Genomic DNA, 27,468 nt, shown 5'->3' on the forward strand with positions numbered 1-27,468 from the left:
TATCTCACAATTATGTTTGTAAACTCATGGGGGATTTACCGAGTGGGTTGGTGTTAGTTGAACCTTCTGTTACTGTTTTCATTCATTGAACTTAATGGGCTTCTAAGAAACTTTCTCATCAAGTTTGCTGTGTTCCTACTGGAATGTTAGTTCTGTGATTTTGGAGGAGGTATTGTGCCACTAAATATGTGGGATGGAGATCAATATTTTATATCAATATTTATATGTATTATATTATATATTTATATTTACATTTTATATCTATTTATTTTTATCTATCTCCTATTTTCCATCCCTTCAAATTCTCACTACATTTTCCCATTTTCTCCTTTAGTTAATGAGTATTTTCATGATCATTCTTTGAACTGTTTATCAGGTAGATTACACAGATACTTTACTGAGATTTTTCTTATTCTTTTGTTTAGGACATGCTCCACTGTTTCTGCATTTTACTTGATGGTCTTTGCTTGTGTTTTAGTCTAAACGTTCCCATTTATCACTCTTGGCCTTTTATAGGAAATGAGCTATATTTTTCAGTGTTGTCTCTGCTTTTCCTTGTCTCTTGAAAATGTGATTGTTAGAGCATCTTAATTAGGATGGTTGGCATCCTGATTGGCATGTCTCGACAGCAGAGACATATTAGTAATCCAGAGATCAATCTGCATTAGCATCTCTTCCAGACTAACTGAAAGCCCATATATATATAAATATACACACACACACATATGGCCCCATGGGGCTACAATTTCATGATAATAAAAATCCTGGCCACTGGACCGGGTAGTCTGGAGGTATCCCTGGGGTAGATATAACAAATTTTGATGATCCAGATAACCATATCAGAGTGATAATTCCAGGGTTACAATCCTAGAGTAAGAAGCCTTAAGTCTCTCCATCAGACTGGCACTCTAGGACAGGCTTCCCTCTACCCTAACACAGGGGCACTGCTGGTCTCTCAGTCTTCTGGGGTAACAGCCCACTGAGAACTGCCTTTCCAATCTGCAAGTCTCATGGGCCCATTAATGCAAGTATCTCTAGCTACCATGGTGGTGCTAAAGGGGTATCCCCTGTGTAGACCCTCTGACAAATAGCCTAGGCTATGCTAGAGGATATATAACTGACCAGGGCATTAGCCAGTCACTGGTGTGTGAGTGTAGGCAGTGGAACCTATCCTTAGCCTTAGCTCTTCCTATTCATAGCTTTCAGCTTAACACCTACTTGCTTACTCTGGATCCCGCAATGGGTAGGACAAAGGGGTACAGTTCCACTTCCATGTGTCCCCATCCCCTTTCCCTCACCAGTGAGGTCAAGTGGAAGTATAAAGAAAAAAAATTACTACCACCAGTTCCTCCTTCTCAGAAAGACTCTCAACTGACTCTTTTCCCTGTGGCAGTCACCCTTGGGTCAACAAATTAATCTTGTTCACGCAAAGTCTTGGTACTCTTCACGATGCAGCCTCTGATCAGGGCCCCTGGGCGAATGTGTCCATATATGGGCACTTGATTTTAGTGAGAAAAAAAAAGTCTTATTTAGGAACTATGAGAGAGAAGATTGTTTAGGAACTATAAGAGAAAAGAGGAAATTTTGTGAATTAAAAAGTATGAAATGAGTTGGAATGCGGGTGACTCTGAAATGGAATGCACCCAGGCCTGGGCCCTTTAAAAAGAGTTGTATGAAATTGAGGAGATAGTACAATGGGTAGAGCACTTGCTTGAATCTCCATGACTGGATTCAAGTACATGAGCCCCACTAGGAGTGATCCCTGAGCACAGAGCCAGGAGTAAGTTCCGAGCACAATTGGTATGACCCCAAAACAAAACAAACAAAACATGTGCTCATTATTCTTAGAACCCCTTGATTCCTCTGTAGCCACAATCTCTTAGACTTCACAGATATCGGGAATCTCACCTCTCTGCCTCTCTTTCCTGGATGTACATGACCCATTGACCCTTAGTTTTTGTGGGGCTGTTCAGCTACAAGTGAGTCTGCGTATGTGTGTGTATTTAGTGTCCACAGGCAGGGTGAAATCAGGTTTTCCCACCCCACCATTGAGCTTCCAACCAGCAGGTTCTTTTTTAATAATTGTAGATTGAATACAAAACAAAACTCTTTAACATACTTTTAGGCACAAGTGCCTGGAAAAATCTTGTTCACAAAAACAATTACATGGAAATGGAAAGGATTTTTTTTTATCACAACATCACTCAGTCCTCTGAAATCTTTCAGTCATGTGCCAAAAATCACATAGTTATCTGTCATCTGTTTGTTGTAATAACCATGTTATTTTAGAATCACTTTAAATTTACAGAAAGTCACAAACACAGTACAGGCAGTTCTTCAGTTTTCTCACCCAATTTTCCTATTGTAAACATCTTCCATAACCATAGCACATTTGTCAAAACTAAGAATCCAGTAGTGGAACATAATATCAGCTTCGCCAGTCTGGCCCTTAATAATCTATGCACAGTAAACTCAATTTATTTCTCTAGTTTTCTTGGAAGTACAGATTTAGAAACATCTGACTTATGAAATGATTTGTTGTTCAGCCTTTCTCTTTCATGGTTTCTGAAAACTGCAGTTGAACAAAAGACTGTATTAAAAGATTTACCATGGATTGCTGTTTATACTTGTTTTTCTTTCACTTGTCAAAACTGATGACCCAAAGTATTAGAAAAAACAATTTTAATAATTTAATATATTAAATTAGTAATTAGTAATTTTAATATATATTAACTAATTCCATATATCTTAAAATGTATTTTGCCTTATCTTTTTTAAAGTGGGGTTGAAAGGTAGGGCAACACTCTGATGCTCAGGGATTCTTCCTGCTCTGTACACAGGGATTACTCCTGGTAGTGCTCTGGTATGTATTATCAGATTGGTAACATGTAATTGGATTGGTCACATGCAATTTGAAAGCACTTTATCCATCTATGTATTATCTCTTCAACCCTGTATTACCATTTGTATAAGACCTTTGACACTTTAGATTTAGCTTATGTAATTTAGGGTGTAAAGCATTTTATATTAGCCACATAACCTAAAAGCCAAGTCATCCTATTTTTAGTAAAGGAGTCAGCAAAATAAGACCTTTATTTTAGTAAGTAAAATGTAAATGCTTACAGAATATATTTCTATGTTAAGTACTAATGACTGAATTCTAAACAGACTAAAGAATAAGTTCTGGGTCTTGCCCTGTGCTTACTGCCCTTGACTAAGGTCTGACCTACTGTCATATTTTCTCATCCATAATCTCAGTGAGAGTAGCACCCTCATCGAGGGAGATACTTTTCAATAATAATTGGGCAAAGGTCAAAGTTTTGAAAACATCACAAAGAACAAGAACAACCAGTGCTGGCATGGATGCAGGAAGAAGAGACTCATTCACTGCTGGTGGGAATGCCATCTAGTCCAGCCTTTCTGGAAAACCATATTGATATTCCTCAAAAAACTGGAAATTGAGCTTCTATCTGATCCAGCAATACCACTCCTGGAGATATACTCTAGGAACACAAAAGCACAATACAAAAATGCCCTCTGCATGCCTGTGTTCATTGTAGCACTATTTACAATAGCTAGAATCTGGAAATAACCTAGATGCTTGAAAATAGATGAGTGGCTAAAGAAACTATTACATCTACGAAACACAGCTCTTAGGAAAAATAAAGTCATGAAATTTGCCTATACATGGATGGACATAGAGACTGTCCTGCTGAATGAAATGACTTGGAGAGAGATAGATATGGAATAGTCTCACTCATCTGTGGGATTTAAGAACAATAAAAGACAATAATACCCAGAGACAATAAAAATTAGGGCCAGAAGCACTAGCCCATGATACGAAGCTTACTACTAAGAGTGGTGAGCACAGTTAGAGCACTAACTGCTCTGTCAACTACCATAACAATGATAGTGAGAGAGAAATATAATGCCTATCACAAAGATAAACAATGAGTAGGGGAAGGATGGAAACTGGGAACATTGGTGGTTGGAAAGTTACACTGAAGGGTGATATATATTCAGTGACTGAAATTCAGCTACAAACATATTTATAACCACTGTGATTAAATTGAAAAGTTATTTTTTAAAAATCGGGCAGGGGGCGGAGTGATAGCACAGCAGTAAGGAGTTTGCCTTGCATTGCGGCCAACACAAGACAGACCCTGATTCGAATCCTGGCATCCCATATGGTCCCACGAGCCTGCCAGGAGCCTTTCTTTCTTTCTTTCTTTCTTTCTTTTCTTTTTTCTTTCTTTCTTTTTTTCTTTCTTTCTTTCTTTCTTTCTTTTTTCTTTTCTTTCTTTCTTTCTTTCTTTTTCTCTTTCTTTCTTTCTTTCTTCTTTCTTTCTTTCTTTCTTTCTTTCTTTCTTTCTTTCTTTCTTTCTTTCTTCTTTCTTCTTTCTTTCTTTCTTTCTTTCTTTTCTTCTTTCTTTCTTTCTTTCTTCTTTCTTTCTTTCTTTCTTTTCTTTCTTTCTTTTTCTTTCTCTTTCTCTTTCTCTCTTTCTTTCTTTCTTTCTTCTTTCTTTTTCTTTCTTTTTTCTTTCTTTCTCCTCTCTCTCTTTCTCTCTTCTCTCCTTTCTCTTTCTCTTTTCCTCTCTCTTTCCTTCTTTCTTTCTTTCTTTTTTTTTCTTTCTCTCTTTCTTCTTTCTTTCTTCTTTCTTTTCTTTCTTTCTTTCTTTCTTTCTTTCTTTCTTCCTTCCTTCCTTCCTTCCTTCCTTCCTTCCTTCCTTCCTTCCTTCTTTCTTTCTTTCTTTCCTTCTTTCTTTCTTTCCTTCTTCCTTTCTTTTTGGGTAACACCCGGCAATGCTCAGGGGTTATTAGTGGCTCTATGCTCAGAAATCACCTCTGGCAGGCTCAGGGACCATATGGGATGCTGGGATTCAAACCAGCGACCTTCCGCATGTAAGGACCTTCCGCATGTAAGGCGAATGCCTTATCGCTGTGCTGAGCATTGCCAGTGTGACCCAAAAACCAAACTAACTAACTAACTAACTAAATAAATAAATAAATAAATAAATAAATAAATAAATAAATCAGGCAAAGGACAAACGTAGAGTCTCTAAAACACCATGCCATACTTTGTTTTCTCTTTACCATGTCTTTTTTTGAATAGACAGGCTTTCTACTTTCCTCATTCATTCGCATTGTTATGATAGTTCTCAGTGTAGTTATTTCCCTAACTACACTCATCATTCTTTGTGGTGAGCTTCATGTCGTGAGCTGGACCTTCCAGCCCTCCTCTCTTTTGTCTCTGAGAATTATTGCAAAAATGTTTTTCAGTTTTCTTAAAACCCATAGATGAGTGAGACTATTCTGCATCTGTCTCTCTCCCTCTGATTTATTTCACTCAGCATACCATAAGTCTTAATGCAGAAAAAACCCAAATACGTTAATATAGCTATTTCTAAAACAAGTTTTTAAAATTGAGTGTGGGGGACACATGCTTCCTGTGCCCCAGGGATGGGGACACTATAATGGGAGATGCTTGGAAAGGAGAGCAAGCATGAGTCCTTGAGGAGAGGGAACAGACCTTTCCAGGACGGATCTGTCTGGGAACAAGTCCATTAAGAAGTTGAGGATCTGGACATTGTTGTAATTAACACATCAGCATTAGCATGTACCACCTGTGACTTACACTTGACTGTGGTTTAATGAATACAAATTATAGTGCTATGTCAACATGTTAGAATTCCCCTAACTCACATTCCCTGATGAACCCCACGGTAGGCATACTTCACTGAGAACAGTGCAGGAATAGGCACGGAGCATCTTCAGGGGACCTGGTACCTGCAGGAGCAGATGGGCTGTCAGTTTTCACAGGGGGACCCACCTCTAAGGCTGGTTTTTATGAGGGACCATTGGAGTGCTGGGGGCTATGATCTTGGTTCTACTTTCTTTTAAAAGTAGTTGCTGTTTTCTCCAAAACTTAAATAATGTGAAGACATCTAGAAAGTAAAGGCCCTAAGTAAAACCTGCCTGGTTCAATTCATGTGTATGAAAATGGTTCTGTTCAAATTTATTTTTTCTGTTCAATTTTTTTTAAGTTTGACAACATCAAAAAATATGGAATGCTTCACGAATTTGCATGTCATCCTTGCGCAGGGACCATGCTAATCTTCTCTGTATCATTCCAATTTTAGTATATGTGCTGCCAAAGCAAGCACTTCTGTTCAAATTTTTAATCAAAAATTTTGCCTTGAAGCAGCTAATCTTTCCCATTACAAAATAATGCAAGTACAGTGGACTGTCCTTCACAGAACTCTGGGACTTCAAAAGAAGCCTGTTGGGGCTGGAGAGATAGCACAACAGTAGGGCATTTGCCTTTCACGAAGCTGATCCAGGACAGACGGTGGTTCAAATTCCAGGCATGGTCCCCCATGCCTGACATAAGCGATTTCTGATTGCAGAGCCAGGAGTAACCCCTGAGCACCACTGGGCGTGATACATCCCCCCTCTACACACACACCAAAAAAGGGAAGCCTCTTAGAGAAACAGAGAATCTAGGTCTGGGTTAGTTCCATGTGTGTTAAGGGTTATATGCCAGGCCTGTGTTCTGAGTCCCTGGTAGAAGGGTACATGTCTGTGTGGCTTCTGCTGGCCACTCACTGATGCTTTCGTTTGTGCAAGAAGAAGCAGGGAGAAGTCAGCAAGGCAGCCAGCGCTGATAGCACTACTGAGGGCACGCCTGCTGATGGCTTCACGGTCCTCTCCACCAAGAGCCTCTTTCTCGGCCAGAAGGTAGGTGACCACGCATCCAGGCTTGGGAAGATGGGGACAAGCCAACTCCCCTATAGGACGGGGCTGGGTGTTCCCAGAGGCCACTCTTGGCCTGATGGGATGGGTGAAGAGGGGGGTAATTGAGGCTTTAGTGGGGAGCACTGTGATAGGAGGAACAGTAGGGGAACCTGGCAGGTGGGAAGTGGAAATAGTGTTAAAGAAGCAGCAGGGGTGGGAAGGCAGGGTATACCCTGGGCTATTCTGTAGGAGGAGCTGCTTATGTGAGACCAGGAAAACAAGCACATGTCAGAACCCAGTTGAGGAGGAGATGGGTCTGGCAGGCAACGCCCTTGTTCAACAGGGTGCTAGAGGCAGACCATAGGGGTTCTTGGGTGGGGGAGATTGTGGTTGTTTCTAGATGTGTTGACCAGTGAATGGAGCCACCTGACCACTCCTCCAACTGATGGTTTGTTTTTAACCATGGGCAGTGTATTTACAGCTGCTCCAATGATGTCACTTTGCCAGGATGCCATAATTCTGTAAAAGATGATTCACTTTTGTTGAACATAAAAATGATGCAAAGGCTTTCAAGTTGTAAGGATGAGAGTTATTGAATATTATTTCTCTGTGGACACCAGAATAAAAGGTGGAGAGAAATGGAATTAGACTTTTCTTAATTTTTATCCCACACTGAAAAAAATATTTAAAAGTACAAAAATTTGACCTTCCGCATAAATTGCATTAGACTCATGTGTGTTAACAACTTGGTCCTCAAGCTGCATCATTTTTAAAACTTCATTGTCACCTTCGTTTGCATCTCAGTGACACAACCTCCTGCTCCTGCCACCGCAAACCTCCTCTCCCCTCCACCTGCCACTGACCTCACTCAGGCTCTCCTGATGCTTTTCCTGTGCTGGACTCTGTTCCAGGAAATAACCATTCCTGTTCACATTTGATAACCATTCTCTGTATTTCGTACGCATTTTTCAAAGGAAAAGAAAAAGCAGCATTATTTGTCATCTTAAGGTCTGGGGCTTTGGAAGTTGGTGGTTGTTGTTTTCTTTCTTATATATATATATTCTATTTTATATAAAATTTTTTCTACTCAACAGTGAAGGCAACCACGGTGCTACTATCACACACACCCTTTTCTGCCTTTTGGGTCTTGTCTTGAAAGTTAATATGGCCTAGTCTCTGCAATGCTTTGATTTGAACTGAAGCAGGGAAACTCCAATATTAAGGACTAGCTCTGGCTCCACACTAATATGGATGATGAGCAGGTAGCAGAGTTTAGCCCCAGGGCCATCTCCTTCTCCTCCTTCCTCCCTCACCCAGGGGTGTCTCTGACTTCCCTGGGTTCTTGCTCCTCTCACTGCCAGCCACCTCAAAGTCAGTCTCCTTCAGAATTCTCACCCTTTTAGAATAATCCCAAATACTTCCTGAAGAGCAACTCTCAACCACACAATGTCCAGGTATGGGGCCTTCGGTGGCCCCTGTGTACATAATCCTTTAGGGGAAGTGCCAGAGGCACCTACAGGCAGGAGCTCATCCACAGGCAGTGCCACCTGTTCCATATTCACTACATCTGTTGTTCTCTGGTCCCAGGACCAACTGGCAGAGGACAGAAAATTCTGGATAGTACCTATCCCAAGAACACAAGCTGTCCCTCCCCTTCCCACCCCCACTGGGCTAGAGGTAAGGAGGCCCAGACTTGATTCTTCAGTAACATACAGGTATGTCCTCTATGAGATAGAGCCAACAGGACGAGCCTGGTAGAAGTCATCACTCTCACAGAAGGAACCAAAAGGGCCTGGGGATGATCAGTGAGGAGAGGAAGCACCCAGTATGGGAACCAAAGCACACAGGAAGTGTTAGTTTGGAAAACAGCTCCTAGATGCCCTTCCTGTTTAACTTGAGTTCAGTTTAGTGACCCCAGAGCCAGGACGCCACCACCAGATACCCCAATTCCACGTGCAAAGGCTTTTGAGCACTGTAAATAAACTGTCTCCCCCGCAAAAGTGGTGGCACAGAATAAAGGAAGATCCCAGCTCAAGCCTCCTCAAGTAATCTGCTCCCCACTGCCCTCTGGAGCCCTGGGGGCTGGCAGTGGGAGAGGGATGGGCTGGAGGGAACATTGTTTAGAAGCTGCACTTTCTTGCCCTCAGTGGCTGTATTAGGAAGTGAAAGTCCCTGCACAGAGTGCTAAAGGGGCAAGAGCCATAAACCTGACACGTGCATTTTTATTTTTTATACAAGGCACCATTCTCAGTGTTTTTATTACTGATGTTAATTTTGCCTTGGGTTTAAGTGAATGTTTCAGAAAGGGTACTTGAGAATGATGGCTGTATGGTACCCTGTGTTCTCCGAATCTTATTTTTCCATCTGTGACGATGAAACCAACACTTGAATATTGCAAGTGAGCTGGGGCGGAGAAAGGTGATACTGTCTGGCTTGGCCTGTAAAGTGCCGTTGCTAAGCTACTCCCTGGAGCAGCCTGCCCAGGGCTCCAGAGCCTGGGGTCTAATTGTTGTTGTTAATGATGTATTCCACCTACTGCAGTCCCGAGAGTCACCACCCTTGTTACTTTCTGGCTTTTCCCAGCGTTCACTAACATTGTAGAATTGTTTTCTAAAAGAAAACTGTGCTGTGAATCAGAATCAACAAAATGTGCTTGCTGGGTGTTTCAAAAAGGGGCTTTTTGTTTTTTGTTTTTATTTTTCAGAAGAGATTAAAAAGACTCAGTAACTTTATTTCCAAAGCTACTTTCCAGGTTCACAACCATAAACCTGAACCATGGTAGTCAGAGCAGCCTCCTTCGTAGCCTATAGCTGATGAGTGTGAGGAGGACATCAGGGGAATCTCAGACTCCCACACTAGCAGCATTGCAGCCATAACACCCCAGGCTACAAAGGCCTACAGCAGGGGTGTTCTCCCTGCATGCGAGAAACCCTGCCTATCCCCTGTGTGTGTGGGCAACTGTCAGAAGAGGGGCTTAATGTAACAGTGTGAGGGAAGAGCAGTCACTAGCCCTTCTACTTAGTGACTTTGACAGCAGATGAGTGACTGTCACAGCATGGGATTCCACCATAGGGCTTCCAGCTGTCCCACACACCTACTTATTTTGGGGGTGGCATGTTCCAGACTGAAAGCCAGAGGCCACAACCACACCTGGGGCCCCAGGGAAATTGACCTTGGGTTATGAGCACATGGATGCCATTGCCCCCTTTCTCCATCCCAGAGGCCAGGGAGGACAGGAACTCTCCTAAGGGAACTCAGACACCATTCTAGGGTTTGCTGGGAACATGCCACCTTCTTCGTGGAATTGGGCTTTGAGAACTGGAAAAGTTGCATTTTCTGTAGCTGGCACAGGGAAATGAGACAGACTGGCTTTCTTCCGTGTCTGTCAGCAGAGGAGATGCACCAGACTAGGTCAAGAACAGGCTAGATTCAACTTGTCACTCGGGTTGTCTATAGCCATCACTTTCATTTTCTAAACTTAATGGCACACTTACAGGCACACAATAGGTTGATACTATTTCTCATAGTGAGATAGGTCATCTGGACAGTCTGAATGTCCATCTCATAGCACCAAGCTGTCATTGGCGGGCCGCCCACCTTCTGACCTGCCCTAAAGTGATGGGGTTGGCAAAGTACAGGTGTCCATCCAGGAAGGCCAGGTTGACTCTGATTACCTCAGGGCCTCGCCAGGCTGGGCACCAGTTCCTGAGTGCTGGTATATTCATTAACTCTACCTAAGTTAGGGGCTGCTTGTGTCCTCTCAGACTTAGAATGTTTGGCATCTGGTCTCAGTGGTGGTCTTGTGCCTCCTGGCGCATGAGCTCTGTGGCTGGCAGAGTGTGGCCCTGCTCAGGTGCAACTGACTCTACCTTCCCAATTTTCCAGCTAGCTCATACCTGGAGTATAGAACCATGCTCAGTGGAGGTTTATTCTGCACAGGAAAGATGAGAATGAGGAAGTCAGAGCCAGAGGAGGGGATCTTCACAGGAACCCTAATTGGGTTCCTTTCTTCCAGTTGCAGCTCAGAGCCCCCCTAGGCCCTACCTTCACCTCTTTGCTCTCTCTAATCATTAGCTACTCTCTCTCTACTGACATTAATTTACAATATCCCCATGCTGTGATTTAAAAATCATCTTTTAGCTATTAGGAAAAAAAGTACTGAACCAGGTCCAGAACAATAGCACTTGCCTTGCATGTGATCAACACAGATTTGATCCCTGGTACCCTATGCGGTCCCCTGAGCCTCCCAATAGTGATCTCTGAGCTCTGTTGAGTATGGCCCCTAAACAAAAACAAACAAACAAAAAGATACTGAAATAATTAATGACCATTCTCCTTCCTAAAAAATCAGAGAAACTGGGAATTTTTAGTTCTCTAGGAATCTAAATTTTTTGGTTCACAAGGCCCCTGCTCTGTGCTTCAGACAGCTATGTGCACCTCTGAGGGCCAATATGTCTGGCCCCAGATAGTGGGTGAGGGCCAGGGACAGCAACAACTGGACTCCACCCACTCTCGGTCCCATGTGCTCACCAGCAAGACCTTTCCAGACCTGTGCCATAGCCACTCATACTTCTGCTGTGGCCTTTCCTGTTGAGGGTCTGCCACCATTCGGCATCACCTCACTGTTGGCTTTTGCACACCTGCCCACCATGCCCAAGTTGTTTTTCTCAATCCCAGTAGCAGTTTGTCTTTCACCTTTGTATTGCCCCCTCAAGGACACACCTATGCCACAGCACTTAAAGTGATTTCCCCATTGTTCTTCCCCCAACCAGCCCCTGCTACCTGACACAATGGATCAGGGCAAGCAGGTAGGGAATATTAGCTTATATTGAGTTTTTATAAATAGCATTTACTAGAAGTCAAATGCAGTACTTGCAGGCTCTCATATTTTCTTCTTGTCCACCCTGAGATTCTAAGAACTTGTAGTCTCCTCTTTACTGCTGTCCTGACAGCCCAGCCTCTGAGAGTCAGGATGTGTGATTTTGGCCCAAATGTGTCTCAGGGATGTGGAGTGGATCCCTACAGTACTGAGAACCACTGCCCAGAAAGCCTAAGTGAAAATAAAGGGCCCATTTCTCTACTTGAGTCTTTAAACATGAGGCCCATCCATAGTCCAGGGCCATGGAAGTCAGTCATTCTCTGGCCATATGACCAAATCATTTCTGTGATAGTTTTATTAAAGGCAAAGCACAGGTCTGATAATCCTAGCAAGTCCTCCCATGGTGTTTTGGTTTTTTTTTTTTGGTTTTTTTTTTTTTTTTTTTTGAGACTCTTCTGACCTGCCTCTTTGCGTATCAAAAACGTGGATGCATAATTCTGATGCAGAGCGTGGTTTTGTTTGCTCCTTAGAGATTGCATAGTCCTTGCTATTGGCCATAGCTATAAGGGGCTGATGACACATAACAAGCAAAGAAAGGGCATGTTCAGGGAGAGGATGTGAACTTTTTACTGCTGGAACTTGTTTCTGAGGGCAGGAAGGGCAGGGTCCAGGTTGGTAGTCTCTATCCCTTCAGATAGTTGAATCTCAAGTTCAGTCCTCCTCCTCTCACTAGGAAGATTCTTTCAGCATAGGGTTCCAGGGGCCAGAGAGGACATGCAGTGGCCATTCTGAAAGAGATAGTAAGTTGGTTTCTCATAAAACTCACACAAAGAAGGTCTCTGCTATTTGGGGCTCAGAGTAACCTCACCTACAAGACCATAGACATACCCTTAACATAAAAATGAATATTTCTCTTCCTGGATTTCATGAACCAAACTTCCCACACAATAGTTAATAAGCACATAAAATGAGGTGTCTCTAAGCAACAGATCTAACCTGACCCATGTAGGATGGCTGCACTGCATTGCTCAAAGGATAGTCACACAGGCCAGTCCACCATGCCTTAGAATGGAAACAAGTTCTGGGTCCTGACACATACTTTATGAATTGGTCCCTGTTATTGATACCTTGAATTGGAAAGTCCACATCAGCCTTTTATATTCCCTATATCCTGAAGCATTGCTCTACAGGTTCTGAATTCTCAGCCTAGCTTCTTTCTCGCAGCCTCCCCATTTGAATGTTTTGATTGGAACAGATTCAGATTTAGTCCAGAACTCCCTTCTCCCCTCTGTTCCCAGTGCACCTGGACTGTTCCTTCATCTGTGGCCCAAAGCTCACTTCTCTGTGACTTCCCAGCTCTACTCTACTGTTATTTCCCACCTCATGCTTTTCTTTTCAGCTGAACCTTATTCACAGTGAAATCAGTAATTTAGCCGGCTTTGAGGTGGAGGCCATAATCAATCCTACCAATGCTGACATTGACCTTAAAGATGACCTAGGTAATTGGGAATGGGGTTTGGCATCACCAGCTGTCAGATGAAAAGTTATGGAACCCAGAATTTAGGCTCTGCATCTTCTCAGTCTTGAGAGGGCTAAACCAAATTCCCCAATCCAAGATTAAATTTCAGTGTAGACGTTGAAGGTCTACTCCAAACCATTCCAAATGTCAAAGATCGATGTCTCTTTAAGTGTGATTGGATACTCTACCCTTGATTGTCAGTATATCCCCCTCTAAATTCTCTTCCATAATGATCAAGCTGACTGCTGGTTTCTTGGGGGGATTTTTTTTAATGTGATTTTTTGGTGTATTTTTTTTTCCTTTCTTAGAATTGAAAAGTCTCAGGTAACTACAAAATGATAGTTTCTCCATTTAGGCCTTCATTCAAAGTGACCCATGCAAGCAAACTTTGAAAGCACTTGAAAAGGAAGCTGATTAAGGCACTTTCACTTGCCATTAAGCTCCATTTAATCCACCAGCAAATTGGTTTCCCCCAAATTGACCAGTTCCTGTCATTTTCAATTCTTTCTTCCACTGCAGAAGTCTCTGCCTAATTTTATGATTTAAATTGTTTGTAATTATTAAATAACTTGCACAGTTATTTACCTAGTGGGTGATATCACACAGAAGGCAGTCTCGTTCCTACACAGGAAAGACTCCAAGCCACAGCATCAAACTGTCCAGGGTTAGCTTAGGTGCCCGTCAGGTACCCTCCTTCATGGCTTCATCCTTGCAGAGGAACTGTCAGTCTGGGATATGAACCGGGCTCTGGCTTCTTTATAAGTGTGAGCCTTGGGCCACATGCTCTGCAGGTGCCAGTGCTGACTAAGGCAGGCTGATACTGATTGAGACAGGTGGGCTCTGTGTCTGCCTTCTTTTGTAAGATTTCTTTACTGGACAAGATGCTCATTTTAGAGCCGAGACCACCCTCAGCCCTTGCAGTTGTGAGGAGAGGGCTCAGTCAGCCCTGAGGACAGTTGTGGGTGAGAACACGGTAGCTGGGCTCCAGAAAGCTCAGCTTGAACTGGCTTTCCAAATGGCCTTAAACAGATCATTTCTTTTTTACTTAAAAGGGCCACAAACCAGCAAAATCTAAGATTTAATCAGAGCATATACAAAATACAGAGAAATAAGCGTGGCTAGAATTAGAGAGGTGTCTGGAAAAAATAGTTCCTCTATCCATCCTTGTACTCTTATCTTGGTTTCTAGGCAGTGGCTCTTGAAGTTAGACAAAATATTGAATATCACTATCACAAGACAGACACGAAACAAAGAAACCCCCACCCACCCTGCCCAAACCCCCCAAAGCTCTGCTCATTGACTGCTGTCCACAAAATGGAGAAACTTGTTGTTTTGGTTGGCCTGATAGTCCACATTTTCTTTAAAAACAGATGCCATGTTTTAGTAGCCTTCTCAGTGGGGTGCCAGTTTTATAGGCTTTTGCGCAGTGAAATGGGCATTCGTTATTTGTTATTTCTTTTAACCTTTGGAAATGATCTCATGTGTGTTTCTCTTTTTTTGGACTTGTCATTCAAATGTTTAATTTAAACATGTCACATTTGATATTCCTCCTCCTCCTCCTCCTCTCCTCACCCCCATCCACATGTGCGCACACTTCGTGGACTGATTGCCCCTTGGGCTCATATATTGGAATCGACCAGGTAGGCCAGCCCCGCCATTGGGGCGTTAGTAAATGTGCCTGTGCGTGGGTCTCGGTCCAACACAGTTGATATACATTTGTTTACCTGTTATAGTTGCAAGTTGTACAGGCTGACATTGCCTCGATCGACAGTGATGCTGTCGTTCACCCGACAAACAATGACTTCTACACCGGTGGTGAAGTAGGTAATGCCTAGCCGGGTGCTGCCGAGTGTGTGTGTGCATGGTCAGTCGGCCGCTGCAGACAGCTTGATCCTTTGATAGCTATGCAGGGCTGCATTCATTTCACACTTCCAGCTGTCATGACCTTCCCTGGGTCGCCTTGCCCGGGTTATGGATGCAAACAGTGCAGCTAGCGGGCAGCTAGAGCGCACTTGCAGCTCACTCACGGGCACACTCTGGTTTGGAATCTGGCTTCACAATATTCTTCCCGGGCTTGTTCTCTGAGGCCCAGCTTTGCTGGAGACTGAGTTCACACAGGGTTTTAGCAGCAGTTACAGCCAAGACCAATGCATGCGTGCTATGGAAGGGCCTCGGTGCCAGAGCATGTGACACACTTGTCAGAGCAGACTCACCCTAATGATGACCTTAAAGTCTCAGTGCACAAGGAGCATTTTCATGAGAGCACCCTCATATACAATCAGACTAAAAAGTACCTGTTCTCTCCCCTGGCTACTGACAAGAGTCTGGTCATTTAGCCTTATAGCATGAAATAGCTGAGGGTGGAAGGAGGTGCAGAGGGCACTAGACTGCAGCCTTACGTAAGCAAGATGCCAGATGGGGCTTTGCTTTAGGAACAGGATAAGTGGTTCAGAAGAGATAAGGCATTTGCCTTGCATGTGAACGGTGCTATATATGGTCATCCAAGCACTCCAAGAATGACCCCTGTTCACAGAGTCAGGAAATAGACCTCTGAGGAGGCACCGGGTTTAATGGCACAAAAAGCTCATAATTGAGGTGCCATTGGAAGAAGTTTGAATGCCAGCCTCACCACTTACTAGTGAAGGATCTTGGGGCAAGTGACTTAACTCCTCACTGCCCTATTCCCCTATCTGTAAAATAATGTACATGAGAATCACGGCACACCTTGTTTTGTGTATAGCTCATGGTTTGTGCTTTGCTCTATTATATTTTTTCTTGTGTATATGATTTTTACAGTAGATACTGGTCTCAAGAGAAGCATTGAGAGTAGATTCAGACATCAGCTCCCAGACAATGGACAGATTCCTATTAAGTGCAAAAGTAAGCTTTTGTGCGGATGAGGCATTGGGCTTTTCCCAAGTGTTCCGGACACTAGCAGCACAGCAGTCTGTGGCGTCCAGCTCTGTTTAGTGTCACGCGCAGAGCCTGCTGCTCACAGTTGGCCTCAGCCACTGTGGTTTGAGCTAATTGCTCTCCTGGGCATTTTGGATTTTGGACAAGGTTGGAAAGACAAAAGTGGACGGAAAGTCCAGATTTGCCAAGTCTACTAGGACAAAATGAAGTCAGGCTGGAGGCAATTAAAATCAACTCCCCTTCCACAATATTTTGGAGGAGTTTAAGAGCTCCTAATTCAGGCAGCTTAAGAAAAAGATGCTTTCTTTGTTGACCAAATGAAAAGTTGATGGGAAGAAAGTGCTTGTTTGAAGAAAAATACCTAAGTGAGCAGCTAAGGGCTTATCTTCGTTTCAGTCAGCGATGACTAAGGTCTGGGCTTACTCTGCTGCTCAGGCAGTTCGGTGGTAGTGGGTATGATAAACTGACCAAATCCAGGGAGAGAAGCAAATTGGCCCATGAAAGTTACATAGTCAGAGGATCTACACTTGCCAAGAGATAGAGCTTGAGGCCTGAGGTTGATGGAATGATCCAAGCCTCCTGGAAGAACCCTCCCTCCTTCCTCACTTGGAACAGAACTGGTATCATCAGAAGAATGACAGTGCAGTGCTGAGGTTTTTCCTTCCCACGGATGGGCTAATGATTAGTGCCCAGACTGGTCCATCATTACAGTGCCCAGCATCCAGTGACAGTCATGGCTTGAAAAAACATACCCCCCGTATATTCAGACACCCCAGATGACAACATGAGAACAGACAAGTACAGAACCAGAACCCAGATCTTCCAAAGCTTACTTCAGTGTTCTTTCTGCCCAGTGAACCAGTCTAAACCAGTATTGAGCCCAGATAGTTTTCAAGCACCAAAACCATGGCAAACCCGATTCATGCCTGGTCTCAATTGGATGCAGCTCTCACTCGGATATGTGAGAGGGGAAAAAAAGAGAAAGTTAGGACATAATCACTCCATTTTCTCATATTTGGTGTGAATTCCTGAGTGCCGAGACTGCTGGAAGAAGGAATGCGAGTGCAGGAATGCTTAGCCCCAGTGATTAACTTTTGACCATCTGAAGTTCTTTCTAACAGTGAAATAGACCACAGGCTTAGCCTGACATTTGTCCAAGCCTAAACTTTCGCTTAGGCTGTTTTGAACACTGATACTTATGCCTGCTTTCTAAGCATGAAATAATGTCCTTGTTCTCCTGAGAGTAACACATGTTTATGCTTGGGGGCAAATAAGCCAATTGCTTCATGATTAACCCTGAAGTTAAGCCTAAAAAGCAAGAGTCTTCCATTAATAGTGTTGACAATACAGTTGAAATGGGCCTGTTTCTTGTTAAAAAGTACACGTGTGTCCTACATGAACATGTGCATACATGTATGTGTGTTGGGTCCATTCAGACCTGGCTGGGTTGATTGCCTGCAATCTAAGATTCAATATATACGTTTGGGAAATGCATTCAGTATATTTTAACTTGTAAATTTCACTTCTAATTAAAGTAAGATTTAGTATAAGTAATTGTAAGTAAACACTTTCTAAGATTAAACATATTGACATAGAAATAATGACAGCTACAGATTATAAATAAGCTCATGCCCTTAAAAAATAGTTTGTATTTTAGTAAGGGGCCTGTAGTGATAATGCTGATTTTACTTGCCCTTCCAAAGTCTCTACCTCTCCTCAGCATGTGGCTGATAGTAAAACCAGAGTCGGCCTGCCTCAGTGGCTGGTGTTCATGCCTCAAGTTTGAGGGAGGCTGAGAAAATTCATCCTTGTCAGCAGAGCAGGCCCAGCAACCTTTAGATCTGTTTTCTCTCAAATCCATGGATGCTTCCAGTGAATCTGTAATTGGGTCTCACTGGTCGGGGTTGTATTTTTGAAGTCTTTGCTTCTGGTGGGTGGAGCAGAGCCACCCCCGTTCCCAGATACCTGCTGAGTGGCCGTCCCTGACCTTGACCCTGAACATACAACCAGGAGATGTTTCTGCTGGAGGTTTTCTCTCCTATTGCCGCTATCTAATATCATCTCCATTGCTTTCTCAGCCAGGAGGGTGTGCAGACCCACCTAGAAACTTGCACAAAGTCAGTAGAAAGGGGGCCTTCTCTGTGAGAGAGCCTTATCCTCTACCCGCCACCAACTTCCTGCAGTGGGACAGCCGATATGTCTGTCTTGTGACAGCACCCAGACTGTCTGGTTCTCCTTCCAGATATGTCTTGGGCCTTAGTTTTCCCGCCAGAGCCAACATATCAAGGGAGGCAGGTCTGCAATACAGGCAGGCCTAGTCACTATTAAAGCAACTCCAAGGAGTTGCAACTCCTGACAGACTCACCCGCTGTACCCCTGCCATGGGCCAGGGCCACCTTCAGTTTTCTAAGACAAATGGTGACTCTCTTTTGCTTATTTGTTTGGGCCACACCACCCAGAGGAGCTCAGCAATCAATCTTGGCTCTGTACTAAGGGATCACTCCTAATGATGTTTGGAGGATCGCATTGGATGCCAGAGATCAAACCCGGGTTGGCCATGTGCAAGGCAAACTCCCTACCCACTGTACTGTTGCTCTGGCCCCTACATATGGTGAATCTTAAGGGGAATATTTCATCCTCTAGTGAGAAAAGTACTTTAAAATGTACAAAACGAAGGAATCAGAGCTTAAGGAGGACCCCATTGAGGGATGTCACTGTCATTGTTGTCTCTCCCCTGCAAGTACTGTAACCCACACCAGACAGGTGCTGGTGATCTCGTTTGAGATCTTTAGTTAACAAGTCATACTGAATTTGGAAAAGATGGTGTTCCCTGAACAGTTATTCCTGAACAGTTCACCATAGTCTTCCCAAGCTTTTACACAGAACGGGTCTATCTTTAAGCTCTGCTTCTGATGTTTCTTTACCTAAATGTTCTTTACCTAAAATGATTCTGAATCATCACTATGATTAAAAATATACTGTCTGAGGCCATTATTTTGGTGTGTTTGTATGTGTGTATGTGTTTGCATATGACACCAAAGCTGCAAAATAGGAACTAAGCACAGATAGTCAGCTGGTCCAAAGGTGCCAACAGTTGAGCCTGCTGCTCACATTGGATGTTGCTTCTGAGACCTACACCTTTTAAGTGCTCCCCATACACAAATTCAGGGGAGGCTTCTGTCTGGAATACCAGTTCCATGGGGTTTTTATTCCCAATGGCAAGCATGTGGAACAGGCTGTGGACCTCTTTCCAGGACAACCCAAGATTTCATTAGTCATCTCTAAGTAAGCAGAAGCAAAGGCAGCTCACCAGGCAAGGTGGAAGAGCCTCATCGCTAACTAGTCCATGAAGGGACCTTTAAAGTTCATTTTTGGACTCAGTCAAGGCTTAGTTGCTATTTTGCCACAGACTGGAAATAGAGCTTGTCAGATCATTTGAAGTATGTGATCACCTGACTTGCTCTATATGTATGTGTGTGTGTGTGTGTGTGTGTGTGTGTGTATGTGTGTGTGTGTGTGTGTGTGTGTGTGTGTGTGTGTGTGTGTGTATTTCGAGAGACCGAAACATGACCATCTAACCACGCTCTGTCCTTGTCTAGGAAACACGCTGGAGAAGAAAGGTGGCAAGGAGTTTGTGGAAGCGGTTCTGGAACTCCGGAAAAAGAACGGGCCCTTGGAAGTGGCTGGAGGTGAGGTGGGGATGGCTTTGGGCAAAGCCCACACAGGAGTATGTGGTCATTTAAGAGAACTGAGGGTTCAGGGGTGCATAGGCAAGTCTGAGACTACTTCAGTTTAGAATTGTAGAATATGTAAAGTGGCAGGGGAATGCAACAGCCAGGAAAGACACCTTTCCAAATATTTTTAGGGAGCTTAAAATAGCTTATAAATGGTATCTATACCTTAAATTTTTTTAGGAATTTTGGAATTCAAGCTTGGCAAACCTAAGAGGTTAATATTATAGATTGTGATATCAAACTATCTGTATGACTGCTGGTGAAGTATGAAAATCATTTTCCTTCAGTTATCTAAATTTTAATGGAAAAAAATTAAGGACATTTATTATTTGCTAGTAAAACCTTTCCAAATATGAGGGGTCAGGAGACACCTTAGATGTGGAGGAAATTCCTGCTAAGAGACAAGGTTCTTCCTCAGTGTTCCCAGCCTACATGCTGGAACTTTAGGGAACTATAGGGTGGACTCTGTCCTGAGGGCATGGAGACCTCACTACTCTGAGACAGGTGCTCCTTCTTCTTTGGGCTCTAGTTTTCTTCTACTAGATGTTCCCCAAATGTCCATTTATCTTCCAAATCCCATCTTAAAGATGAATCTTCACTAACCCCCAGTGACTACTCATGACTCTTCCTCATGAACTAGCTGAGCAATAGACTCCAGTGAGGTTAAGAAGATGCCAGGACCTTATTCTTTTTTTTAACTTGCCTTTGGGCCTCTGTTCTGCCCAAAAGTTTCCTCCATAAGTATCCAGTATTAAAAAGGGAGGACACACGGCATTAATGGTGGCCCAGTCAGCGACTTCTAGCACCTCTGTGCCAGCTCAAAGCTCTTCCCCTTAGTAATTTGGCTCAGGCCATTTGGTGACCAGCAGTGCAAAGTGTGATTGGCCATGCAGAAACAATTAGAAAAACTATAGCTGATATAGGAGGCTGGAGTAATAGTACAGTATCACTTGCCCTGCACATAGATGACCTGGGTTCAATCCCAGCACCATGTGTGGTCCCTGAGCAGTACCAGGAGTGTCCCTGAGTGTAGAGCCAGTCCTGAGCACTTCTGGGTATGTGATCCTAGAATAAAGTATAAACAAAACAACTATAGCTGATGCTGGCTCATAAGAATTAACAGGAATAAATATGTGTTTACTGATTTTAGTGCCCTAAAAAGAATCAGCATCAGTTTTTAGGGCCTTCTCAGGTGGGCACTGCAGCCCAGAGTGCCTGGCCACGCTTAACCAAAGCAAACCCTGATCAGGGCTCAGAGTCATGTCTCCTAAGAATCTGATCTTAAGAACCCTGTTGGGATGGTGCTGATAGCTGTTCATAAAGTAGATTTCAGAAACAAACAAAATTATGGGGGTGTCTCACCGTTGGGGGAGCATGGAGGTGAGTATGCACCTGGGTAAAGTGTAGCAATGACTCTGCCCCCCAGAACCACCAGCTCACGTCACATCTCCTGACTGAGGATTCCTGGGAGACACCATGGAGCCCTTGGTCTGGCTTCTTATGTTTCCTTAGCACACCTACAGTTGATATCTCTAGATGTGATGGAGGCAAAGATTAAGAGAGAGGCTGTCTGTGGTGGAGACGTGTGGCCCTCATTTTGGAAAGGAAAATAATTGGACCTTAGAAATGCAGTCTGATTAATTTCGTTAAAACTAAACAGGATCAGTTAGACATAATGTGTTGAGATGATTATGAAAAGGGCCTGCTTTCCTAATAACTATCTTGGGAGAGTCACAGATACATCATAATTATCTGCATAGGAATTCACTTGAGGAAAGGAGCTTGGAGACCCCAGAAGGCCATTAACCTGAGGTTTCTCATGTGCTTACACATTTGGTCAGGTTAGGTGGCTAAAGCTCTCTCTTCTAGGAGAGTAGAGAGAAGGGTACCCTAGAATTATGGCTAAACTCCTGGTGGGAATGCACCTTAAGCAAGTTTTTTCAGGGATGGGCATCTCCCCTGGGGAAGACTGAATTAGATGAAAATTTTCCAGCTCATAATTACATTCAACCCAGAGCAGCTGTGGCCCTCCCTGGGAGCAGGTGGGAGCGGGGGCAGGCAAGTGAGCCTGAACCAGGGCCAGTGTTGGGCATCTCTGCCCTGTGTCCTATAGGGAGACCCTACTCACTGCCCCTGTCTCATCCCTGCAGCTGCTGTTAGTGCAGGCCATGGCTTGCCTGCCAAGTTCGTGATCCACTGTAACAGTCCCGTCTGGGGTGCGGACAAGTGTGAGGAACTTCTGGAAAAGACAGTGAAGAACTGCTTGGCACTGGCCGATGATAAGAAGCTGAAGTCTATCGCCTTTCCATCCATTGGCAGCGGGAGGTAATGATACAGGGCTGCTCCCACAGACCAGGACAGCCTCTCCCTGCAGGGTCAGCTCTACCTCCTCTCAAACACTAGCCTTAGTGAAAACCAGAAGCAAGAAGGCAAGAAGGGGTATGGTGAGACAAGTGTCATCATGGGAAGAGACTCAGACTTAAAGTCACAAAGACTGGGGCTGGAGAGATAGCACAGCAGAAGGGCATTTGCCTTGTATGTGGCTGACCCGAGAGGGACCTAGTTTGATTGCCGTCATCCCAGCCTGCCAGGGTTGATTTCTGAGTGCAGAGTCAGGAGTGACCCCTGACCACCACTGGGTGTGGCCCAGAAGCCAATAAATTAAAAAATAATGGGAGTTATAAAAAATAAAGTCACAAAGACTTAAAGAGTTTGGGGAGATGTAGAGATCATTCCTCCAGAACCAGAAAGTTGGGGTGTTATACTTCTGACCCCAAACCATAGGTAAAATTCTGTGTCTCTCAGTTCCATAGTCACCTCTTCAGTATTTCCTTGGTCTCAACACAAGTGTGACAGTGAGACGAGGCTGCTGCCTCCCAAGGTGTGAGAAGCAGCCACTAAGACATGCACCCCAGAGAGCACCACTAGTTCTCCCATAGCTGATGGGACAGGCTCATGAATAACCCCACACCACCCCCAGATACCAGCAGAATTAAGTCCATCATGAGGCAGTGTTCACTAGCCTTCACAAGTTTCTGGAAAGCTGAGCCAGGACTAGGCAGTTGTCCAAATGGCAAACCATCTCCAATCTCTGTCACCCACTTCCACAACCTCTTTGCGAGGGCGACTTGGGGGCCAGCCTTTCTCTGAGAAATCAATCAGCCACACACAACTTCTCTGGAGCTGCATTGGTCTCTGCAGCCTTCTCACTGTCCCAGTGATTCCTCACTGCCACAGGAAAAGAGAACATCCAATAACCCATCCCATGGTGTGTGAAGAGGGACCCTAAGAGAGAAGACCTCATGACCCTGCCAGGCTGCAAGAATGTGTGTGCACTTGCTGTGCTGAGCTCTGCCCCTGTACAGCAGCTTTAAAGTCATGCCCTGACTCCTTGTAGGCGAAGAAAAGGTGTGCAGTGTGCCATGATGCTGTGCAACCTTTGGCAAATAAGCCAATCTCTGTGTCCCCCTTTATCAGCGAATGTGCACCTGCTGTTCATTAGGGCTTCGGATGCACTTTGATCTTCTCTGATGAAAGTAGCTGCTGAAGAGAGAAGCACTGGGAGTCTTTATTGGCGGCAATGATTTCACACTCTTTCATATGGCTATTGGAGGCATTTAATTGAAGCATATAAGTAATTCCCATAAAAAAAGCATATGTTATTACCAACTTATTTACATTTTTTCATGATGAGAGGGAAAAAAGTTTTTGATTGATTCTTTTTTAAAACATAGGAAGGCCAAATGCCAAGGGCAAGCATGTGCTGAGTGCCCGGCCCCACATCTGCGGGGCAGACCTGTGCACACAGCTGCCCTTTCTTTCATGAGGCCAGAGTGGGATTACAATAGAGCCGCTCAGTAAATCATGGTGGCTTAGGAGGGGAAATAAAATGGCTTGTTTGTGGCATCCAATGTCTCCGGGGAAAAGCCAGGTTGGAATTAAAATCTCAACTCATACAGGTTGGGAAAGACCCCCACATGCCTCTTAGCATCATCCCACCTCTGGACAGCCCCACTGTTGCAGCTTGGGGTGACATTTAGGGAGGTCCCTCTCTAGGGGGGTACACCTAGGGACTAGTGAGTGTGGACTCTGATTAAATTCTCTGAGATTTATGAGCTTCAAAGGCAAAGCAGTGTGTTTCTTCCCAAGCCCTTTCAGAGACGGGAATTCATGGGATCCCAGGCACTGGGCTGACCCTGGAATCCTTGATATGAGCACAGGGTCAGCCCTGCCCCAGGAGAAAGCCCTGGACTTTAGTGTAGAAACTTTGAAGTTTTGTTCTCTCTCTCGTCACTGAAGAAAGAGCACCCCACTGCTGGACCTCCACCACTGTGACATTCCCTGCCCTCTCCCAGGCATGGGTCTTGGGATAGAAAGAAATTAAATTAGAAAGAGTTATTCATGAACCTAAAACATCAGCTCTGGGATGCAAGTGGCCATTTTTGGCTTCTCTGCTCTGATTTAGAGGGAAGCCCAGGAGTGTGAGGTATCCCTTGGGACTGGCATCTTTCCTGGTCACCTGAACTGCCAGAATCTCAGCCCTGCTCATCTCTTAAACAGCCAGGACAAGCAAGAAGGTGGTGTAGATAAAAGTGAAGCCATCTAGATTTCGACTTCACACTGCCTCTGCTCACTTGGTCCCTGTTGGTCTGCCTGGTAGGGCAGGAGTTTTTTCTGGGAAGTTGCATTGGTACAGGTCCCCATTTCAGCACCTGATTAGGAAAACTGAAGCCCAAGAACTTGAAGGGCTCAACCTGGATTTTCTCTAGCAGAAATTCCAATGCCTTATCTCAGTGAGTTTGAGGCCAGGTCAAGGACAAGAGTGTAGGACAATGGACTACAGTGGAAGCCATAGCTGGATCAGCTCGGCCTACTGGGAGCTTCAAAAAAGCTGTTCTTCTTTCCCAGTCCTCTTGGACAGCCTGAGAGCTGCCTGGTTTCCTTGAGTCAGGGTTGCCAAGGAGATACATACTTAAGACAAGATGTTTGTCTAGAAACAAAACAGATTTACACTTTATCTGCAGTGAGGGATAAGCCAGGCCTGAATCCTGGATTCCCTTACTCCTCATGATGCAGACTGGAGGCCTCTGTGTGTGTGACAGGAACTTCCCCTTCAGTAGAGCAAAGTGGGTAGTGAGAGGTCAGCTCTAGGAGTCAGGACCAGCTCTAACCAATCTGGGCGAGACAGACCATGTCTCAGGCCTCAGATCCCCATGCAGAACTCTGCCTGCTCTCCTTGCTGTATCGACCCATACCCCTGCCTGCCTCTTCCCTACCTAGCCATTTCATACCAGGGATGAACAGTTGGAGTCTGTCTCTTCTGGATGGTCCCCAGGAAGCATCTGGAGCTAAAGAGAAAATCAGTGTTGACTCTGGTCTCTTCTTACAATCTTGAGCCCAGATGGAGGGAAGCAGTGTGCCCTCAGATGCCCCAGGATGTGAGCCCACTCCCAGGAGAGCTGCCCCCAGATTCCAAAGGTTGTACTGCTACCTGAGAAATGGAAAGGATCCCAGCTCCACATGCTCCTGGAAAAGTGTGCTCTGGGGTGACACCCTGGGTCTCCGAGGCATATGCTTCCGATCCTGTGGCCTCCAGTAGCTCTTTCGATCTCATCATCCATTGGAGGAATCCAGTCTGAGCAAAATCAAGGCTCCAGTGTGACTTCGCATGTGGTATTCTGAACATTCAAAAAACCAGTCAAAGGTTCTCTTGAGCCCATGGTGGCCTCAGTGAGAAGTATTCAGGAGTTCTACCTCAGACAAGGGCAACCTCGCCTGAAGGCAAGATCCCCTCCACAGCAAGGTCCCAGCTGACATGGGTGGGCTGGCCAGCGTTTGGGGGTACAGTTGGGTCTATAGTATCAGGCTAAAGGCTGACACATGATCAAGGGACTCCCCAAGAAAATGGGCCCCGCCCTCAACACCAGGACACTCCATTCTAAACTCAGGGATCTAGACCACAAGACACTCAGGTCCTGGCCTCTGCCTTCCTGGATGACCTGAGTTTTTTCCAGCCCCAGCTTCAGATTCCTGTCAGGGTTCTGAACCCCTACTTTGAAGTGGGAAATGGGTAGCATCATACCTCACTGGGTGGATGACCCAGATACACTAGAGAAAGAAGCTCCTTGGGCCTGAGTTGTGCTCTTGCGCTCCCAGAATTTCTGTGGTGGGAAAAGCTGATGTAAACTGGGGTAAATTACTGGTCTGCAGTCCCACTTTGCATGACATGTAAGGACCAGTGGTCCCCTCTGGGAATGTTTCACCACTTGCCAACCCTAGGACTTAGACTTGAGGATGGTCTTTCCCCAGCTCAGCATTTCTGCTGCAGTGAGATGGAGGAACTGGCGCTGCCCTTGAGAGTCTTCAACACCTCATGCACCTCAACCCAGTGTCTACTTCTAAGGAATTTTTCCAGAGAGCAAATAGAACCCACCTTCTGGCTGGTCTTTGCTCTCTTCCCACTGTTCCTGTCCCCCATCTGCCAGGCCTAGGGCAGTCTCACCCCTCTGTCAGGGCACCTGATGTCCAAAGCCTGGAGGGTCTCCTGGTGGGTGTCCTGGGTAACTGACCTCTGTCCTTTATCCCACAGAAATGGCTTCCCGAAACAGACAGCAGCACAGCTGATTCTGAAGGCCATCTCCAGTTACTTCGTGTCCACCATGTCCTCCTCCATCAAGACGGTGTACTTCGTGCTCTTTGACAGCGAGAGTATAGGCATCTACGTGCAGGAAATGGCCAAGCTGGATGCCAACTAGCCTGCGGAACTATGAGCCAGCCCGCGCCTCTCCCTGCCTCCCATCAGAAAGAAAAGAAAAAAGAATCCCCTTTCCCTCTTGGGAGACAGGGGCCCTCCATTTCCATTTCACTCATCTAGGGAGAATAAGGCCTTGGTTCCAGTCTAATTGTTTTTGACCTTCTCCATGTTCTCCGTTAGCACTGATAGTTGGCATTGCTGTTGTTAAAGCACTGTTTCCAGACCGTGTCTGTCCTTAGTGTGACCTAGGAGATTTTCTAGTTTTATTTTAATGAGATCCTGCGTGGTGGGTGCACAGCAGCGGGAAGGCCGCGCCCTCTCCGCGGGGCAGAATCCAGGAACCCCATTTTGTAACCTGTGTGTCGTGGTGCTTTATTGTACGCCCAGTGGCATTCTTTTTACTATAATGTCCCTCCCTCATCCCCCCTTTTTTCCTCAAGAAGAAAAAAATCATGAATTTTCAGCAGATTTAATTTTTTGTTTACTTTTTTGTCTTAATGATGGATTTGAAAACAGATTTAAAAGGCAGAATAGGGATTTGAAGCCCTTAATTATATTTGCAATTGGGAATTTCTGTGAATTGATTTAGTAAAATGCTAAACTGGTGTCATGACTGCTGTGTTTCAAGTTGGAGTCTCTCATAGGGCTGGGTGGCTAGTGGGCTGGTGGGTAGAGCCCCACTTTGCCCAGGAAACACCCAGTAACTGCTAGAATTGTTAGGACTTCTCTTCAGACCTCAAAGGCTTAGAAAGGGAGTTGAGGTAGAATTGCTCCTCTCACCTTTGTGACCCTGGTCAGAGGGGATGAACCCCACTTCTCAGATGGGGAGCAGATGTATGGAAGGCTATGCAGGTGCCACAGAGCAGGTAGTCCCTAGCTGAGCCCCATTCTCTCTAGCCCTCAGCCCTACAGCCAATCTCATGGGTCCCCAGGGCAATTGGGCTGCAGAAAATCTGCTGGGCATTGGGTCTAGTGTTTCTCTACTGTGATGTCT

The 27,468-nt window shown here is 44.8% G+C and overlaps 1 protein-coding gene and 1 non-coding gene across 5 annotated transcripts in view; one reads left to right on the plus strand and one right to left on the minus strand.

Annotated features, from left to right (window-relative positions):
* LOC126027755 (core histone macro-H2A.1) overlaps positions 1 to 27,087 on the plus strand; it is a 67,994-nt gene extending 40,907 nt beyond the window's left edge. Inside the window, exons 5-9 of one of the 4 annotated variants that reach the window (XM_049786767.1) lie at positions 6,628 to 6,738; positions 12,954 to 13,053; positions 19,586 to 19,675; positions 21,871 to 22,045; positions 26,310 to 27,087. In XM_049786767.1, coding sequence (XP_049642724.1) covers positions 6,628 to 6,738; positions 12,954 to 13,053; positions 19,586 to 19,675; positions 21,871 to 22,045; positions 26,310 to 26,475 — 642 coding nt within the window. In that variant the 3' untranslated portion in view covers positions 26,476 to 27,087. Of the gene's footprint in view, positions 1 to 6,627; positions 6,739 to 12,953; positions 13,054 to 14,806; positions 14,898 to 19,585; positions 19,676 to 21,870; positions 22,046 to 26,309 lie in introns of all 4 variants that reach the window. The other 3 variants (XM_049786769.1, XM_049786768.1, XM_049786770.1) reach the window with 3 other exon arrangements.
* On the minus strand, positions 6,058 to 6,164 carry LOC126029000 (U6 spliceosomal RNA). Its single transcript, XR_007502663.1, has one exon. It is a non-coding gene; the product is annotated as a U6 spliceosomal RNA (small nuclear RNA).
* Positions 27,088 to 27,468: the final 381 nt, after the last annotated feature.

This window comes from Suncus etruscus, chromosome 14 (genome assembly GCF_024139225.1).
Source record: "Suncus etruscus isolate mSunEtr1 chromosome 14, mSunEtr1.pri.cur, whole genome shotgun sequence".
Classification (NCBI taxonomy): Eukaryota; Metazoa; Chordata; class Mammalia; order Eulipotyphla; family Soricidae; genus Suncus; species Suncus etruscus.